This window comes from Pelecanus crispus, chromosome 2 (assembly GCF_030463565.1).
Source record: "Pelecanus crispus isolate bPelCri1 chromosome 2, bPelCri1.pri, whole genome shotgun sequence".
Classification (NCBI taxonomy): domain Eukaryota; kingdom Metazoa; phylum Chordata; class Aves; order Pelecaniformes; family Pelecanidae; genus Pelecanus; species Pelecanus crispus.
In genome coordinates, this window is record NC_134644.1 from 95,730,027 (window position 1) to 95,749,636 (window position 19,610).

Consider the following 19,610-nt stretch of genomic DNA (forward strand, 5'->3'; position numbering starts at 1 on the left):
TTTCAATCACCTGTTTAACTCTTTTAAGTTTTTGGAGGTATAGCAGCCTTAGGATTGAGCATTGTAACATAGACATTTTATACTTGAATTAATATACTAAAAGACTGTGGACTTGTTGATCAACTAAATTTATATTTTGGAAAATTAAAACTGCTAAAAAAATTGTCATTTTTAGAATAAGAAATGTAAGCTAAAGTAGTATAAGAGCAATAAATAAATATACAGGTGAAATTCATTGCTATTAAAAATATTAACTTGAGTGGACACAAAAGGCAATTTGACCCTTCCAGTAAAGCTTGAGAATCAATGCTAACTGGAGATATTTCCATGATTTTAAAAGAAGGAGACTTTTATTACTTATCTTCAGTGCTTTGACAATTTCCTACACATCTCACCAGAAATATTTTCTATGCATTTCTTAGATGCTGATTTTGGGCTGCAGATAAATGTTGCTTTGGAAAACCCACATGGCCGCCTGCACACATGATTTCATTTCACCATGTGTATTGGATTTGCGTGGCGAGGTTTTGGTAGCAGGGGGGCTATAGGGGTGGCTTCTGTGAGAAGCTGCTAGAAGCATCCCCTGTGTCTGACAGAACCAATGCCAGCCGGCTCCAAGACAGAGCCACTGCTGGACAAGGCCGAGCCCATCAGTGATGTTGGTAGCACCTCTGGGGTAACATATTTAAGAAGGGAAAAAAAACCAAAAGTGGGGACACAAACTGCAGCTGGAGAGAGGAGCGAGAATATGTGAGAGGAACGACTCTGCAGACACCAAGGCCAGTGAAGAAGGAGGGGCAGGAGGTGCTCCAGGCACCGGAGCAGAGATTCCCCTGCAGCCCCTGGTGCAGCCCATGGTGAGGCAGCTGTGCCCCTGCAGCCCATGGAGGTCCCTGGTGGAGCAGATATCCACCTGCAGCCCGGGGAGGACCCCACGCTGGAGCAGGTGGATGTGCCCAAAGGAGGCTGTGACCCCGTGGGAAGCCCACGCTGGAGCAGGCTCCTGGCAGGACCTGTGGAGCCATGGGGAGAGAGGAGCCCAGGCTGGAGCAGGTTTGCTGGCAGGACTTGTGACCCCGTGGGGGACCCACGCTGGAGCAGTCTGCTCCTGAAGGACTGCACCCTGGGGAAGGGACCCACCCTGGAGCAGTTTGTGAAGAACTGTAGCCTGTGGGAAGGACCCATGCTGCAGAAGGTCGTGGAGGACTGTCTCCCATGGGAGGGACCCCACGCTGGAGCAGGGGAAGAGTGTGAGGAGTCCTGCTCTGAGGAGGAAGGAGCGGCAGAGACAACGTGTGATGAACTGACCGCAACCCCCATTCCCTGTCCCCCTGCACTGCTCGGGGGGAGGAGGTAGAGAAAATTAGGAGTGAAGTTGAGCCTGGGAAGAAGTGGGGGGGTAGGGGGAAGGTGTTTTAAGATTTGGTTTTTATTTTTCATTACCTACTCGGTTTTGATTGGCAATAAATCAAACTGATTTTCCCCAAGTTGAGTCTGTTTTGCCCATGACAGTAATTGCTGAGTGATCTCTCCCTGTCCTTATCACGACCCATGAGCTTTTTTGTTATGTTTTCTCTCCCCTGTCCAGTTAAGAAGGGGAGTGATAGAGCAGCTTTGGTGGGCACTTAGCATCCAGCCAAGGTCAACCCACCACACTATGGCACTGCAATTCTCAGCCTTTGCTGAATTTTCCATCATATTAAGTATTGCAGGTCTTCTCTTTACAGCCCTAGGGACTTTCTGGAAGATGTTAATATTCTCCATGTTAATGCTTGAATACTATGAAATGCAATTATGCATTCTCCTACATATCTATACTCTTGTAGGCAAGTGGGCTCTTCATAAGCACATCCAAACTGTGCAGATTGTCTTAAAGAATGAGTGAAAACCAAAGTATACCTGCAGGTTGTAAAAATTACTTAAAAAGCCACAGCAGATGGCATTTCAATATCTGCCTAGATTTAAGCATACAGTCAAAAGTAAAGAAACATGTGCAATAATAAAAAATATGCCTTCTGTATTGTGCTATGCAGGATATAGCACTCCTCTCTCAAACCGGTTTGCAGCTGCTACACAATGTGGTGAGCCAGGCTGCTGCCGGGGTGGGGAGAGCAAGGGGGGAAAAAAGGGCGAAGGATGGGACAGCAGTAGCTGCTGCTACAAGAAATACAGTCTCCCTCCTTCAATAGCAGTCACTGCCCTCCACCCCTTCAGCAGGGAGAACAGCAACTCATTTTGTGTAACTGTGCAGAAGAAAGCAAGAGTTGTTTAAGGTGCATTACCTTCATGAATAACCGTTCCCCATCTCCTTCAAAAAAAGGTATTCAAGGGAGAAGGATAAATTCAACCCACAGCAACAGCTTTTAGCTATTCAGAGTACTAAAATTCCTATGTGGTTTAAGCTTTCACTGTGTAGCTATACAGCCTCAGGGGTTATACAATAATGAATGTAATTAAAGACACAGTCTTTTTTCCCAGCCTTTTTTTTAATAAACATGCTTGTACTGCATGATAACAGCATAAACCAACTTCTATTCTATTTCTGAGCCCTAGAGCTGTACGTTTTCTTCTTTTATTAGCCAGTGAATACTGATGCTTTTTATTTTTATTTTGCTGTTATGCCACTATTACATAAAGCTTTTTTTTGTAAATATCATCACCTATTAAAGATGTTCAGTTCACAGATGAGTTTAAATCAGTGGTCTTAAACAAAAGGTATATGCCTATATGCTGCATGTTAATTAGAACATCTGAATGTATGTTACAGATGCCATATCAAAGCTGCCTGTCTTTGAAAATCCAGTCCACCATCTGATGCTGTCAATTATATACTTTTCTAGGAGCTGATGAGATATAGAAGCATAAGAAGCACTATTAACTCTGAAAGAGCTAAGTAGATCTATGGAAATATTTGTAATTTAGATATGGTATGTTGTTTTAGAGATTTTCACTTAAGTATGAATTGTAAAACATGTTAAGCATCATCTCATGAATCTTGATAGAAATAATCATGTAATTATTGTTAGGTTAAGTGATCAAAAGCTGCACGTGCATGTGCACACACACACACAGAGGAGCATAGAGAGACAATGGTGGGGGGAAGCCTGAATAACACCCAGCTACTCCCAGGCCCATCACAGGAGCCCACCTGCACAAGCCCAGAGGGGCACAGAGGCACAAAGGCTGACAGGAACCCAAATTAAGGACCCAGAGGAAGCACACCCTGTCCAGGCCCCTCTCCGGGCTGTCCCAGGGGACCCTCAGCCCCAGTGTCCAGGTTTGACACCCACCCCCATGGGTCATCAGGAACAGCTCTCCAGACAACCTGCTGGACTAAGGGAGGTCACTGCCCAGGGGCATGGGACACATGATGGATGCAGGGCAATGCAAGACTTATTATGGGATGTTTAGGGCAGGAACCAAAGGCAGGGAAAGGGAAATATTGTGGCGGTTTGGGGAGACACAACAAAACAGAGGGAAAATAGAGGGGAAATAGAGGGATAAGGGGATAAAAGGAGTCAGTTTCATATATGTCCTGGTTTCGGCTGGGATAGAGTTAATTTTCTTCCTAGTAGCTGGCATAGTGCTGTGTTTTGGATTTAGGATGAGAAGAATGTTGATACACTGATGTTTTAGTTGTTGCTAAGTACTGCTTACGCCAGTCAAGGACTTTTCAGCTTCCCATGCTCTGCCAGGCGCACAAGAAACTGGGAGGGGGCACAGCCAGAATAGTTGATCCAAACTGACCAAAGGGCTATTCCATACCATATGATGTCATGCTCAGTATATAAGCTGGGGGGGGGTTAGCCGGGGAGCAGCGATTGCTGCTCAGGAACTGGCTGGGTATTGGTCAGCGGGTGGTGAGCAATTGCATTGTGCATCACTCGCTTTGTATATTATTATTATTATAATTATTAGATTGTTATCGTTACCATTTTACTTTATTTCAATTATTAAACTGTTCTTATCTCAACCCAGGAGTTTTTCTCAGTGTTACTCCTCCGATTCACTCCTCCATCCCATCGGGGTAGAGGGAGTTAGCAAGCGGCTGCATGGTGCTGGCTGGGGCTAAACCACGACAATGTAAAACAGGTTACTTGTTGGTACACTGGCCTGGCCGTGCCCCGTGCCTGACCACTGCAGTCTGGCCTGTCTTCTCATTAAACTCCATTTCTAACTCTTCTTCTTGGTGAGGGACTCTCTAGTCTGTGCAACTGTGTGTGTATGGGCGTCTCTGTGCAGCAACTGGGGTACGGCCATGGTCCACAGGGGCCCCTGTGTCAGCAACTGGAGCAAGTGCAGGTGTGCAAGTGAGCGTGTAAGCACTAGTAGCCATCAAGCTGGACCAGCTGGTGGGTAGGTGACATGACCTGGGAGACTGCTGGAAAGATGTCCATGTGTATGTGCATGATTGTGAGCGAGGGGGGCTGTACCAGCAGCTGGAGTGGGGCTTGCACATCCAGGGACCAGCAACTGGGGAGACTGGGATCCAGGGGCAGCTACTGGGCAGACTGGCTCAGGCATGAGCCCAGGTGCTGGAGGGATCCATATGGTACATGTGCATTGATATATGCAATGCACCATATCTACTGACAGACCTTGATCCTGGTCAGCCAGAGAGGGGAGCAGGATGAGGCCATGGGTTCTATTTGTGTTTGTGTGAGTGCTGCATGTGTCAGTCTGTGTGGCCAGCGGTATATATATGCATATATGTGTTGTGTACATGTTTGTACATGTGTACAAATGCAGCACACTTTTGCCAAATACAAATCATATCAGATTAACTGGTTTCTCTTGACAAAACACATGAATTTTCCAGACAGAAAACACACACACAGCAGATCTTATATTTTAAACTTCATAAAAAACCCCATACAGTAGAAAACCACTGGTTACTCCAGAAAAGATAGGGAAGAGTATAACTGCCATCTGTGGAAGAAGGTATACAGCGCAAGCCAGAAGGCTCACGTTGCTGGTGGGAGTCTGGGACGGTCTTGAAGAATCAGTAGAGCAAAGGCAGCCACACCAGAGGGGTTTTTGTTTATCAGGGCATACCTGCTGAAAGGCTCTGACGGTTGAAACACTTAATGATCCAAGCACTAGGATCCCAATAGCAGGCTTGTGAGTGGTCAAAAAGAGGAAGGCCTGCCACATGCTATCAAAATTACCTACCTAACTTTGAAGAGTGTCTGTAAAATTTAATCTATGAACATTTTCTAAGAAGAGGCAGGTTCCCATTGCAGCCTGCAGAATCAGGCCCCAAAAGGAGGCATCTGATCTGATCGGAGGCACCAACCCCTCTACGCAGGAACAAAGAGGTTCTGCTAGCAAGAAAGTTAGAGATTCAAATGGGCAGAAAGATTTGCCTGATTGCTAAGTTAAACATCAATGGCTATGGCCTATTCAGGAAAAAACAAACACACAAATCAACAGTGGGTTGAAAAGGGGAAGGAGGCTTTATTAAAAAAAAAAATACCAATTTCTTAGTCATTGTAGATCTTGAAAGAAATTATACCAAAAGCTCATGAATCACAAGTCAAGCAGAAACCATAATCTGCATGTACACTAATACTAGTTAGTGTGTATACACCAGCAGATCACATAAGAATAAAGTAGCAGCTTCATCTTTAGCTGTCCATAGCACATAGGATAAAATTTATATTGTAATAGGAGACCTCAGCCAAGCTGATGGCAAATGCACAAGATGATGTAGATGTAGCCTTGGAATTTCCCAACTCAAACATTCTTGAAAATAACAAAATTTTCATTTAGCATTTGTTTTTGTCCACCAGGACAGAACATTATCTAAGGATTTATACCAGGCTACCAGAAAGGAACTGATCACACAAGCAAAGACCAAACACTACTTATTTGAAAGTTGTTACAATTGTTCCTTTTTGCTATATGCTGGCTTGTATCAGGAATAGTGTGGCCAGCAGGAGCAGGGAGGTGATTGTCCCCCTGTACTCGGCGCTGGTGAGGCCGCACCTGGAATACTGTGGCCAGTTTTGGGCCCCTCACTACAAGAAAGACATTGAGGTGCTGGAGCGTGTCCAGAGAAGGGCAACAAGGCTGGTGAAGGGTCTGGAGCACAGGCCTTATGAAGAGCAGCTGAGGGAACTGGGATTGTTTAGCTTGGAGAAGAGGAGGCTGAGGGGAGACCTTGCCACTCTCTACAACTACCTGAAAGGAGGCTGTAGTGAGGTGGGTGTTGGTCTCTTCTCCCAAGTAGTTAGCGATAGGACGAGAGGAAGTGGCCTCAGGCTGCATCAGGGGAGGTTTAGATTGGGTATTAGGAAAAATTTCTTCATGGAAAGGGTAGTCAAGCATTGGAACAGGCTGCCCAGAGAGGTGGTGGAGTCACCATCCCTGGAACTGTTAAAAAAATGAGTAGACGTGGCACTTTGGGACATGGTTTAGTAGGCATGGTGGTGTTGGGTTGATGATTGGACTGATGATCTTAGAGATCCTTTCCAACCTTAATGATTCCTAGTTTTTACTTTCTTTAAAAATAATCCAGCCACCAAGCCAGGAAACATAAAATTATTACTCTACCCTTAATTGGTTTAGTGGTGGACTTGGTAGTGTTAGGTTAATGGTTGGACTGGATGATCTTAAAGGTCTTTTCCAACCTAAATGATTCTATGATTCTATGCATTCTTGAACAGAGTCAAAAAAAAAAAAAGAGAAAATATATATGTACACATGCATGCTGCCCAGTTACAATTTTGTGCCTCTAAAAGGGACCCCTTTTACAGTGCTGCAAAGAGCTGCCAAAAAAATCCCAAAAGGTAAGGAACACTAGTTTAAAGAAAAAAAAAAAAAAACACATGAATGACAGTTTGTAGCGATTTAGCTAAGGTTTGGAGAAGATTTAGCCACAGCTAATGAAAAACAATTACAATAGTGACAAAATTGCTTGTTGAGAGAGTAAAACAACAATACTTTTTTAAAAGACTAAAATTAAAAAGTCACACTCCTCATATATAACATAGGGAAGAAGAAAAATGGAAGCTTATAGGATGTTTAATGATGTTGGTTAGCTCTTTTTTAGCAAATTAAGAACAAAATGACCTCTAATGATAGTATCAACCCATTACGAGAACAGAATGGTTCGGCAGTGGATAGCAGAGCAGGAAAAACACAAGTATTTGATTAGAATCTGTTCTGGTTTGGGGAGAAACAGGTTATGTGTTTATAGCAAGGGATGGCAGTGAAATACTTTCCATTCCAGCAATAACTGAAAAGGATGTTAATTCGCGAAAGTCTTCTGAGCCAAATACCTTAATGCCATAATTAGAGCCACGTTCTCTTGCAGCAGTCCTAACCACCAGGCTCCCAGGAGCAGACAGAACAACATCCTCTGCTGGGCAGTAGGATGCTCACCTGGAAGGAGGGGGCAGAGTCCCAGATTCCAGACTGTGTGCCTTGTAAGGTTAGGATTAAAATTTTCAACAGAAAAAAAAAATCCCAAACCCATACATTCACAGTTACTTTTTCATAAACTGAGACTGGAACACAGGACTCTTTTTCCTCCTCCCTGTCACAGATCCCATAGCTGTGCCTTAAACTCCCCACAAAACTGCAAGGGGAGACTAACTGGGTATTTTACCGTAGAGTCTGTGTCTCCATGCTGAGCTCTGCAGCACACTAACCCCTTTTAGACCGAGCCCCCTATTAGCATTTGGCACTGCTGCAGCTGTTTCTGGCATGTTCCTCTAACACTAATGTCCACGTTGCAAGAAAGATGTTGACAAAGCACAAGTAAGGACTCAGGGAAGAACTGTCAAAGTGATGAAAGGCTTAGCTAGTGCAAAAGCAGGCAACTCATTTTACTGACAAAAAGGTTATGAGGCAAATCCATGATAGTCTAGAAGTACTCTTATGGGAGAAACAGAATTGGATACTGTTGGGTCTGTCAGCCTACTGGCCAAAAAAATGAGATCCAAAAGCTGGACGACAAGGCTAGACAAATTCCCACTAGGAAAGAGGAACAAAATTTTAACACTGAGGGTCAACAACCATGGAAAAAATATGAAGGCTTGTGGACGATCATCTCCATCACTGCCAGTTTTTAAACCAAGGTGGATTCCCTCCCCCTAAAACACATGCATAGATCAAACAGAAACTAGTTCATGTAACCATGAGAGTGTGTTGAAGGATTCTTTATCTCAGGAGGCTTTTATCTTAGTATCTCTGACTGCAGCTAACACTGGATAATTAAGAGCATTCTAAGCCCCTCAGCTTTACAGAAACCAATTTTGGGTGTAAAACTTTACAGAGGACAACAAAAGGAATGACAAAACCAGTAAGATAGGTTCTGCCAAACCTCAAAATAAGCAAATGCTTCTGAATATCGATTTTTCTCTACTGATAGACTGTAGGTATGATTAACTTCCAAAATGCTATGGGATGCTAACCAGAGTCACTGGAAGATGCTGAAAAATTGGAGAGGGTCCAGCAGAGGGCCACCAAAAGCATTATAAGGCAGGAGAACTCGACATAAGAAGAAAGTTCAGCCAAGAGAACAGAACGATTTAATCAAAGTCTTCCAATACATAGGAAGTAGTTATAAAGGACGTGCAGGTACTCTCTACAGAAGGATACTTGCTATATATACAGGAAATATATGTTATAATATCTGATGTTTACCTACAGGTAGATTTGTTATACCACTGTCTTTCTGCTTCTTAAGTGCCTACTACTGGTTCAAATCAGTAGCCCTAAAATCAAAATAATATATTTTTGCCAAAGTTAAGTGTAGCTCCGCAAGCCAGATTTACTCTACTTAACCCTGGATGTGTTTCTCGAAGCTTTCGAATTTCAGTCTACTGGTAGTTCCTCATCTCTGGGCTTTAGTGACCAAACTGTGCAAAGCAGCTTCAGTCCAGGCCTCACCAAATTCTTTTTTTTTTCCCCACAGAAAAACCCCATTCAACAACATGGTCCTTTTAAACAACTATACCCCAGCTCTTTTTTTTTTTGTTGCTGTTAATTACACACACTTATCCTATACCAACTTCAGGTATATCATTGACAAATGTTATTTTTATTGTAATTGGTATCTCTAATCTAACCCTTTATTTGTGGTCTCCATTTTCAAAAGCAAAGAACACAAAACAAACATTTTTTTGCTTATACTCCAAAGTATAAACAATAGTAATATAAAAGTGTACAGAGGGCAAATGAACTGCGATAGTGGCATTTAGTCCCTTCCACACATTCGTAAGAATGCAGTACACTCGTTACTTTCAGTAACTGACAAACTGTTAAGAACATTTAATACATTTTGGAAAGAGAGAATAGAAAATTAATAACATCCTGGAAATTAAATACTCTTAACAAAAATACAAATTGCTCAAAGACTTCCACTCTTTCTTAATGAAACAGGAAGTTACAGAAGAGATGAAAGACACTGTTGTACATCACAGCCCATAATTTATTTCTTTTGATTCTGGAGACATGATGTATCTAAAAATATAACATCTTCTGAAAGAACTGTTTAGATATACCAAATTTTAATGGTCTAGAAAGATAGGCAGGAAAAATAAATACATTCCACAAAAAGCAACTTTAATCCAAAACACTTTTAGGGAAGGAGTGGCAAACATTAGTACTGTTTTAGCAGCATATCTTCACCCAGAATAAAAGCCATAGGTTGACATAAAACCAAGGATAACATTCTCCCTGGTTTATTCCACCACAATTATCAATAACTGTATTACTGAATTATTAAAATACTACATTGACTGCAGATGACCACAGTCATACAGCACAACTTGGCAACCTCCACAAAAACCACACAACTAACCCAAACCAGTAAAAGAAAAGCAAGACCACTTATCTCACCATTCAAAACTTCTATAGAGAACTACATCTTAGAACATATTTTGTTTATGGGACTTCAATTTCAATATTCCATATAACACAGATCTGCAGCCATATCTGGAAATAAAATGTATTTTCCTGAACAACAAATTACAAGGCACGACTTTTGTAAAATCACTGCAATTTTGAAGTTAACCTTTGAGGCATAATGTTTTTCAAAGTAAGGCTCAAGTAACTTAAAAGGTAAGTAGAAACTATTTGCTTCATTTTTCATGCTATTCACAATAAATAGCATGATGTCTACCTTTCTTGTTCTGCTAGTATGTTTATAAAAATGTACTTACTTTTAAGCTTCAGTGTCATTTTGATGCAAAAGTTAAAATAATTCTGTTTCCCTAAAATGGCATAACTACATTAAAAAAAACCCATGTATTTGCTTTTCAAAATGAAATCTAAATTTTTCCTTAAAAATACAGATTGATAGAAATCAATGACAGCTGGGTTCATCACAGTACTTCAACAAAAACTGTAGTATTTCACCATTGAAAAGATCTTCTGCAAAACAGTAAGGAAAACCAACTCCTAATATTTGGATTTTTTAAAATTATTAATCTGCAGTATGTCATGTAGTAAAGTATCAGAGTTGAGCTACAAGCCAAGACCCAACTGCAAACACAGATGGGTTCCCTAAATGTCACAGAGCCAGCCAGTCCCCTTCAATCAGGGGCCCAACCGGGAGGAGGCTGTAAAATTCCTATAAATGGCTGAGAATTACAGAAGGACAAGCCCTATAGCAGACTTGGAGAGGGCAATGTCTTCACAACAGATCTTTAACCCAGCAGACCTCAGGGTATTCAAAGGAACAATACTTTTTTGAGTCAAAGATAACACTGATACCTGGAAAAAATCCTTGGTCTTGGAAGTAAGGCTTTAATGAGGTGAGGAGAGGAACAATGTGGTTTACATACCAGCGTGGTAATGCATCTATGACAATGTGGCTGCATCATATAACTTTTCGAGCAATGATAGTTTGTACATTGGTAAGCACTACGTGGCTGTAGAGTCTACCACTTAAGCATGTGATTCAGCAAGACATCACATTACTGACACCCTCATTATTAGACAGTGACTACCTGTGAATTAAGTCTTGAGCAATTCAGAAATGAACAGAGAAATAAGTTCATACTCCCAAGCACCCACTGAGGCACTCCTGGCTCATTTACCAGGCTATTCCATGCACAGTTAATCATTAATTCGACAAAGCACCTACCTGCCAAACCAAGTGTTCCTTTACAACAGCTGTACCTGATAGACAGACGCTCAGCACAATCGTATGAGACGCAGAGGTCAAGACGCTGGCAACTATAGCGTCCCTCATGTTGAAGGGCAGCATGGTATACACCACAAAAATTATGAACAAGAAAAATGATACCTGTGCAAGACAGCAAGACAAAAAAGAAGCATGTCAAATTCACTTTGGAGCAACATTTTAAAAGTAGCATTTAATTTTGAAATGTCTTCAGAATAGTTACACATCAGTTTTTTACAGGAAAGGTACTGCTAACCACTGCAGAAAATTGATTTTGGAAGAATTCATTTTAAAAAGTGTTGGAAAATTTACATTATATTTGATTTAAGAAGTGCTGTTTCAAGATACTACATCACGGTTCGAGAACTACACAATACTCCAACCTTTTCAAATTTAACTTCAAATTTATCTTTTAAAATTTTAATTTTATTAACACACAGTTAAGAGTGTAGTTCTCCTGGGAATGGTGTTTTTTGATTGTGAACTGCATTGCAAAACAATTTGCCAAACCCCTCCACAGGGCCTAAATTTCAATTCAGAGGTATTTCATTCATCCTGATGCATTAAAAATTCACCGTTTCATGTAACATGACATTATGCAAAAAAGTGCAAGTTCAGCCAAGCATTTTTAATAAGATTATACTTCATGTGTATCTACATGATGTATGTCAAATTCCATTAAAACACTACAGTTTAAGCTAATACATTTATTTGGACATGAGAAACAACTTCAGACAATCACAGCCCATAAGCCGAATTTACTGTTAGCTTTTTTTAAAGGGTTCTAGTATCCACACTAACTTTACAAAACAAAGTCTCCAAATGCACAATGCGACCTGTAGCAGCAAAAGGGATTCCTTAACTATACATACAAAAGTTTATATATTTGATGGTATACATACGTTCCAAACTCCACCATGTATTTGAGAAAATGTAACTCGATTTGGGACAAAGATTTTGCACACATAAGTAAGGAAGCAATTCTGAAACTGTGGCAGCTTGCATATAATTATATCCCCACATAAGCATTTCCATCAGTTTTAGTTGACTTACAAGCCTATTCACCATCTAACAGTTGTATACACACAGTATTTAACTGAGAAAGCTCCCAAGCAGGTATGAGCAATAATAATTTGCTGCTCAATTCTCTTATTGTCAGTTTGTTTTCTTCACATCTGCACGTGATGATTCCATAGTCAAAACTGAACCCTCACATATGTGTATCTACAAGACAGTGGAGGCATTCTTCTCCATCACAGAGACAGACTCGGATGGAGAAGGAAGTCCACTTTTGTTCTCCACTCATCTTTCTCCAATTCCTCCATTACGATTAATCCAACTCCTCTTTTTGATGCTGCCCAACTGTACTGTATTCAAGAGTCAAAAACTTCAATGGCATGAAATGAAATGGAACTGCAAAGGACATGAGGGTTAATAAGAAAATAAAGTAACAAAAAGGCAAAGGGAAAACTTTGCTTCTCTACTCTTCCAATCTACCAGCTGATAGCACAGTGAAACAGAAGTGTTTGATATCTGTTTAGTTTCAGTCCTCCCTAAAAGTTTTAACTGTGATCATATGCTAGTAAAACGAACAGCAAAGAAAAGGGTGTACAAACTTGGTCTAGATAAGAGAAGGGTTATGTAAGTATGATGTTTTCAAATTGTTCTGGCCGGGTAAATATCAACTGTGATACTGAGAGAACTAACTGATAGCCTCAAAACTTGGGAAACATGTGGAATGTTCTGGCAGGCGAGAAAAGGGAAACACAGCATGTGTCTTCAAAAGGCTGGGAAAAAGGCTAAGGAATTAAGAACTGGTCAGCTTAGCTTCAATTCCTGGAGCAATAAGAGACTAAATAATAAAAAAATTCATAATCAAGAGTTCTGAAAGTTAAGAAAAATGTAAGTAACAGCCAATGTGAATTTGCTGAGAACAAATCATGTTAAAGCAGTCTCATCATCTTCTGGCATGATGACAGGCATTAGGGTAGGGGGAAAACCTGAATAATTAGTTAGGCAGCAACAGGGGATGTGAAAGGTTCTCTAAAATACGCATAAGAGGAACCAATGCCAGAGGCAAAATACCTTACCTTCCTGTAAGACCAGCTGCCTAAGACATGTTTCCAGTTAAAAAATGGTTTGAAGAAGAGTCCTGGACCCTAGTCCTGGAAGAAGGATTTCAAATGCCTCCAATTCCAGTGACCTTTCATGAAAACAAGGTTTTGTTGTTTCTAAGTTTAGCTTCCTAATTGACTAGGGGGAAGATGGCATTTACATATTTGTGAGAATTTTATGATTAGAAAATAAAACATTATCCTTCTCTAACTGTCTTGTCTCAAAAAAATAGAGCTTGCATATTTTCTGTGCTTGAATATGGTTTAACTTTACAGGCAGACTAAATCTCACCCCACTTGTGAGGTACATGCTAGGTACTTATTAAAACTCATTAGCGGATATAAGATACAGTATGCTGCTGTTGCTTTTCAACTTCGACATAAAACATTCTACTAAGCACAAAAAAAAGATTTTTGTATATTGCAATGCTTCTAGTGGTATCAGCTGTATCAGCTCCAAATTTGTTATACTGCTGTAAACAAGTATCCTTTAAGTTACCCCACTGCTTTCCTTGGTCAAAATAAATGGATAATTTCAACCTTCCACAACTACAGAGAGAGGTTTTAGAAGTTATTAATTCTCCGTTACTCAACATTGAACAGGCTGAATTGGACTGGAACTGTGTTAAAGAACACTTGATAACAAATTGACCTGTCAATTCTTATATTTGCATCTTGAAATTTGGGCCTGAGAACAATGTTGCAAAGCAGGAGAGGTATCAGTCATGCTAATACAGAAACTCTTATCCAAAATGCATGTAGGAATGGCTCCTGTCAATAGTTCTTAATTCTTGGCCACACTCCTTTTATGTTATTTCTAGTAATGGTCTAACGACCCAAGGAGTTGAGAGCTCCATTTATCACAGGTGTTCCTTTTTTTATTTCACCATGGCTCAAGAATATTCTTCCCAAGTACTCTGAAATAAGATGCTTCCACCCTCCATCTTGATAGCAGACATACATAGTATGTAAAGCTTGGGACCTTTCAACATATTTCAAAATGTTGTTATATTTAAGTTTGATACTACAGAAGTCAATACTCAAAGGCTTCTGAGCAGGGTGGTTCTTCAGGTAGAAAGGAGACAGGCTCTCTGGACTCAGTCAAAGCCTGCAGAATGGACAGAGGCCCTTGGCCCTTTTCATGATCTTTTTGTAAGAATTAGGAGAATATTGCTGATACAAACATTTAAAAGCAGTAATGCCAAGCTCTGAAGGACCCCACTATCCCATTGCAAGAGTTGCTAATGTGCGTCACTGCATGTGTGCACTTGGTGTGTGTACCCATCAGTAAACACAGTATTAATTTACAGTGCACTATTTTTGACACTATTAAAAGCAGTGTCCCACCAAAGCGTGCCATAACCACAAAGTCTGTCGCTGTTTTGAAACCATGTTGGAAGCAATCTTTGATGTGAGTCATTACTATGACTGCCTAGTTGAAACACGCTTTTTGTCCTGATCTGAACTTAGATTGCTTTAGGAATTTGATTCTCAAGAGACATTTTTGATGAACTGATGTTATCTGTACCTTGGAGATGGGGAGTATTTGGGCATTGATGGTATGCATCATAGCACATAGCACTCGCTTTTGTTTAACACTGATGTAACATCTTACAGAGAAGTATGTGGCTTTCCTGCTTTGATTGAGGGGTATCCAGGACTCTTGCCCATCGTTCTTGACTGTCAGAGCTTAGCAGACTTTGAGTGTGCTTGCTGCTCTGGGTAGCTCTTCTCCCACACTTCAGTAGTGCCACATTTTCACCTACTATGTAAGCAGTTGTCTTCCACAATGATTTAAAGGATGATGAGCTGCCGTAGTGTGGCTGTCTAGATGGGTATGCAACAGACTATTTTTCCACAGATTTTGTGCAGCTGCTTTCAGAAGGACAGTGAAATTTCTCATACAGATTGCTGTAGTGATGCTATTAGAGAGACTTGGACACCAAATGGTATAATGACAGCATGGCGTGAGATATCACTGATGATCATGACCACTCACAAACACTCATTCTTGTCACAGAACAAAACATAAATCTATAGGTTAGCATCTTTACGCATCTTGCAAGATAGAAAGATTTTGGCTGTACAGGATAGAGAAGTGGTTTCTTCTTTAAATCAAGCCCATTCTGAATATTTTTAATGATGGCATTTTTGTCCCAGCAACTTCAGATGTATGTTGTCCACCTCAGCCTCTGACCTATACTGGTGACTGTGATCTAAAACTGGTATGAAGTTGATAATACTTGGCAGTTCACAGACATTGCTGTTGGAAAGGTCACTGGCTTGGACTGTGATGGCACAAACTGCAGTGGACCCAACCCGTGGACCCAACCCATTTTTGGAGCCCGTGGACCCAACCTGTTCTCAGGAACTTTATCTCCCTGGTGTTGCCAGTTTCTACTCTGAGTGGCATCGCCTTAACTCTTGAAAGGTATCTGGAGTACAAAGTTTAACATATTTTACACATTAAAATTGCCTTTCCTACCATATAGGGTACCACAGCAGACGTTGCTTCTGACACTGAGAACAACTGTACAAAAAGATACTAATCATCCATTTTATACAAATTATGTCCCAACAATGATTCACAAGTTCCCAGCTAGACAGCCTTTTTAAGATTGTGTTAAATGGCTATCACAGCTGGCTTGGCATATGTAAAATTCACTCAACTTAATGTTACTCTGACCAGAATTTCCCCTTGAGGAGTACGACATCTTGGCACTGAAGCAGGCATGCAAATCTAAATGTACTGTTTCAGTACGAGTTAGAAGAGAGCACTGCTTTGGACACAGACAGCAGTAATGAGGCTACAGCTAATACAATATCTGTAGTTCTTTGGAACAGCTTCTTACACACAAGTGTAATGACAGCAAAACACTTGGGAGAATAGTGCTAGCTTTTTACTGTGCAACCAGAAAAGACCCTGTTCCCATAATTAAGCTGTTAGACTACAAATATTCACACTAAGTGGGCCAGCCCACCACACGATCACTTTCAGAGGTTTTTCAAGATCAGCTTCCTCCTTACTGTGTAAAGGGAGTAAAAATTCTTCAAGCAATTAAAGAATTTTCCCTTGGAAAGACACTTGGATTATAACTACTGATTTCAAATGTTGTCTGTATACATAATTGCACAAAAGAAGACACCCTAGTTTTTCTAAATAACTAACTAGGTTTCATAACATAATTGGCAGGACCTACTATTCTTACAAAATAGTTACAAATACTATATTCATGATTTAATAAAATGTATGTATTAAGCTGTCAGAAGAGTATTTATACAAGCTATAAACTGTATGTTAAAACTTTGTGTAGGCAGAGTAAAGGTTGCAAATACACAAAGGTCTTTGCCATTCTGCTGCTTCTGTATTCCAGACATCAAATCTTCAGACTCAGACTTCTAAAAGCCAGGCAATGTTCAAAGAACAAAACAAGCTACCCACATAAAACAAAAAATTCATTGAGTACTAAAATCAGCTTCTGAGTCATCTACAAAAAGGCTTAAATTATGAAAGCATTGGATAAGGTGAAGGTGGAACTGTTGTTCACCAAACCCTGCAACACTAGAACAAAAGAGCACTCAATGAAACGAGTAGAAGATTGATTTAAAACAGATGAAAAGAAAGTACATCTTTACCTAGCAGATGTGACCTTCTTGAACTTGCTGCCACAGGAGGTCACAATGTACCAGCAGGTTCAAAAAGAGACTAAACAAATTCATGGACACCTTGTCCATAAACCAGTAACAAAAAGACAGGACAGGGATGTACCCTCTGACATTGCTAACACAACTGTGGAGGCTGGCAAGGTATGAAGGGAACAGACCACAAAAAGCGATCAAGCTTGTGTGCTGCCTTTTAACAGCAGCTTCTCTTGCCATTCTTGGAGACAGAATACTGTGTTAGATGGACCATGGTCTGACCCTGCAGGAAGTTTCTTTTGTTCTTATGCTGAGTCAAAACATGAGAAGAGAAGAGAAGAGAGAAGAGAGAAGAGAGAAGAGAGAAGAGAGAAGGGAGAAGGGAGAAGGGAGAAGGGAGAAGGGGGAAGGGAAAGGAAGGGAAGGGAAGGGAAGGGAAGGGAAGGGAAGGGAAGGGAAGGGAAGGGAAGGGAAGGGAAGGGAAGGGAAGGGAAGGGAAGGGAAGGGAAGGGAAGGGAAGGGAAGGGAAGGGAAGGGAAGGGAAGGGAAGGGAAGGGAAGGGAAGGGAAGGGAAGGGAAGGGAAGGGAAGGGAAGGGAAGGGAAGGGAAGGGAAGGGAAGGGAAGGGAAGGGAAGGGAAGGGAAGGGAAGGGAAGGGAAGGGAAGGGAAGGGAAGGGGAGCAGTTATGACACAGTATCCTCCTTGACATTAAAATAAAGCAAGGTGGTTCAGAACCAGAACTGGAAGTCCAAGCAGACTATGAACAGAAAGCATTGTAGAACCACCTACTAGCTGGAAAGGAATTGTGAAAGGGAAGTTCAACTTTCAGCAACAACAGAATAAAATATACAAGAAGCTAAGTTTTAATTTATATAAAACCAATGTTTCTCAAGTGTTGGGTATATCATAAACCTCAAGAATAAAATAAAAAAGGAAGAATTTGCTTGTGATATACTGCACAAAATTATGTCCACAATAAATTATTACTTCACTCATTTTTACCAAACATAAACTTTTATTTTCCAATAATTATCATAGAGGTAGTAAACAACCCTGTAAATCATGTCCTCTTTTTGATCATGGAGAACTCTCAAACTAATAATCCCTTTCTTTTGTGTAGAGGTCTGGGTTGTCATCAGGAAACAAACACTCATTGCAGCCTCTGCCAAAAAACTAACCACAAGCATTAGCAAAATAGTATAGAATAAAAGCAAGTTGACTGCAGGAAAACAGATATTTTAAAATAACTGTGCAATAAGGGACCTCCAAATGTGCTGCTGAAGTCACAAATTAATATGACAGTAAGATGAAAGACTCCAGAAGAGGAAGGAAAATTCACATTTGAAATAAGCAAGATATAATCAGACTGCGTGCTGCCTTACAGTGTCATTGCTTTCTGCATCAAAGAATCTTTTCTTTCACTGAATGGGATCAGTAAGAGGAATATGGAATCTGGAGGGAGTGACCCAAGGACCATCAGCAGTGACCCAACAATCCGTATTAATTTGTGGTCCTTCCCGCTACAGAAAGAGGGGACTGAGCTACCATCACCTCTGCCAGCTTTGAGATTACTCCTGCATACACTCAGAATAGAAAGAATTTGGTTCACTCCATAATGCCCTTTTGTACTATCTTCTCTTCCTCACTTAATTCTCCTCTTTCTGCTGTATCTCGTCAGCCTTGTTTCAACCACAGTATAGTCTAACTAGTCAAGAGGACAGATTTGTTCTGTTACAATGCTGATAGGTCCCTGCAAGCAGAAAGGCAACTTCATAAAGCACTATATAGCCCAACAATGGCATGTGTTTGCAGTGATTTGAGTCTCTAACTGGATCAGACGACAAAAAGCTATGCCTTTGTTTTCTCAGTGATGAGACAACTGAAAAGCACCAGAGATAGACAACACATCTTTCATTCTTCTTATTCTTCCCTTTTGTGTTTTGCCCATAAATATTAAGATCACAAACCTACAGCAGCAGTAATAATTCCTGATCATTGCAGCTAGCATTTTCTCTAAAAGGGACAGTTGTTACCCTCTTTAATGCGACTTTAATAATTTTTCTTAAAATGTTTTTTTATCTACAGCCAGTGGGAAAGGGATTACAGCATGTTGTTAAAACCAAAGCCTTGTCTTCCCATGCCACAGTAAAAGTAAAACCAGGCATATTTAACTCTGGCTAAGCCCATGCTGCATCCTCCTCAGAACAATACTACATAGCAGCACACAATTCTAAAGTAAACTGCAATTAAATTAATGTATTTTAAAAGTGGAAAATCAACAGAGATCCAGATGACTATACAGTATATGTAAACAGGCTAAAGTCCAAAGCAATGAAAAATAATTTCACTCAGACTATTAGGGAGCTAATTTCACAACACTCAAGCACTTGTGCCTCAAATTTAAAAGGAGTCTAATGAGAACATATATCGACAACTTTCAAAGTTGCCTTAAAAGTGAAGACACATACACAACAGGGAAAAAGCATAAGTTGCATAAAAACCTAACCTAGCTAGAAAGGATGTGAAAGTTAAAATATGCATGCTTGCACATACATAGAAAATATGAACAATGACAGCAATTAGCTTAAATCAGAATTCTAATAAGCTACTAAGGACAGAAGATGAATACACTACATTTCAGGGGATACAAGGAGGTTTTTCTGCATGTTAGGCATGACAGAAGTCTACCAGTGAATTTGATCAACTATTTTAACAGAATG

At 40.5% G+C, this 19,610-nt stretch overlaps 1 protein-coding gene across 1 annotated transcript in view; it reads right to left on the minus strand.

Annotated features, from left to right (window-relative positions):
- Nucleotides 1-19,610, minus strand: part of ADCY2 (adenylate cyclase 2) — a 241,385-nt gene that overhangs the window by 161,210 nt on the left and 60,565 nt on the right. The window contains exon 3 of the mRNA XM_075705183.1: nucleotides 11,099-11,260. Coding sequence (XP_075561298.1) covers nucleotides 11,099-11,260 — 162 coding nt within the window. The remainder of the gene's footprint in view (nucleotides 1-11,098; nucleotides 11,261-19,610) is intronic.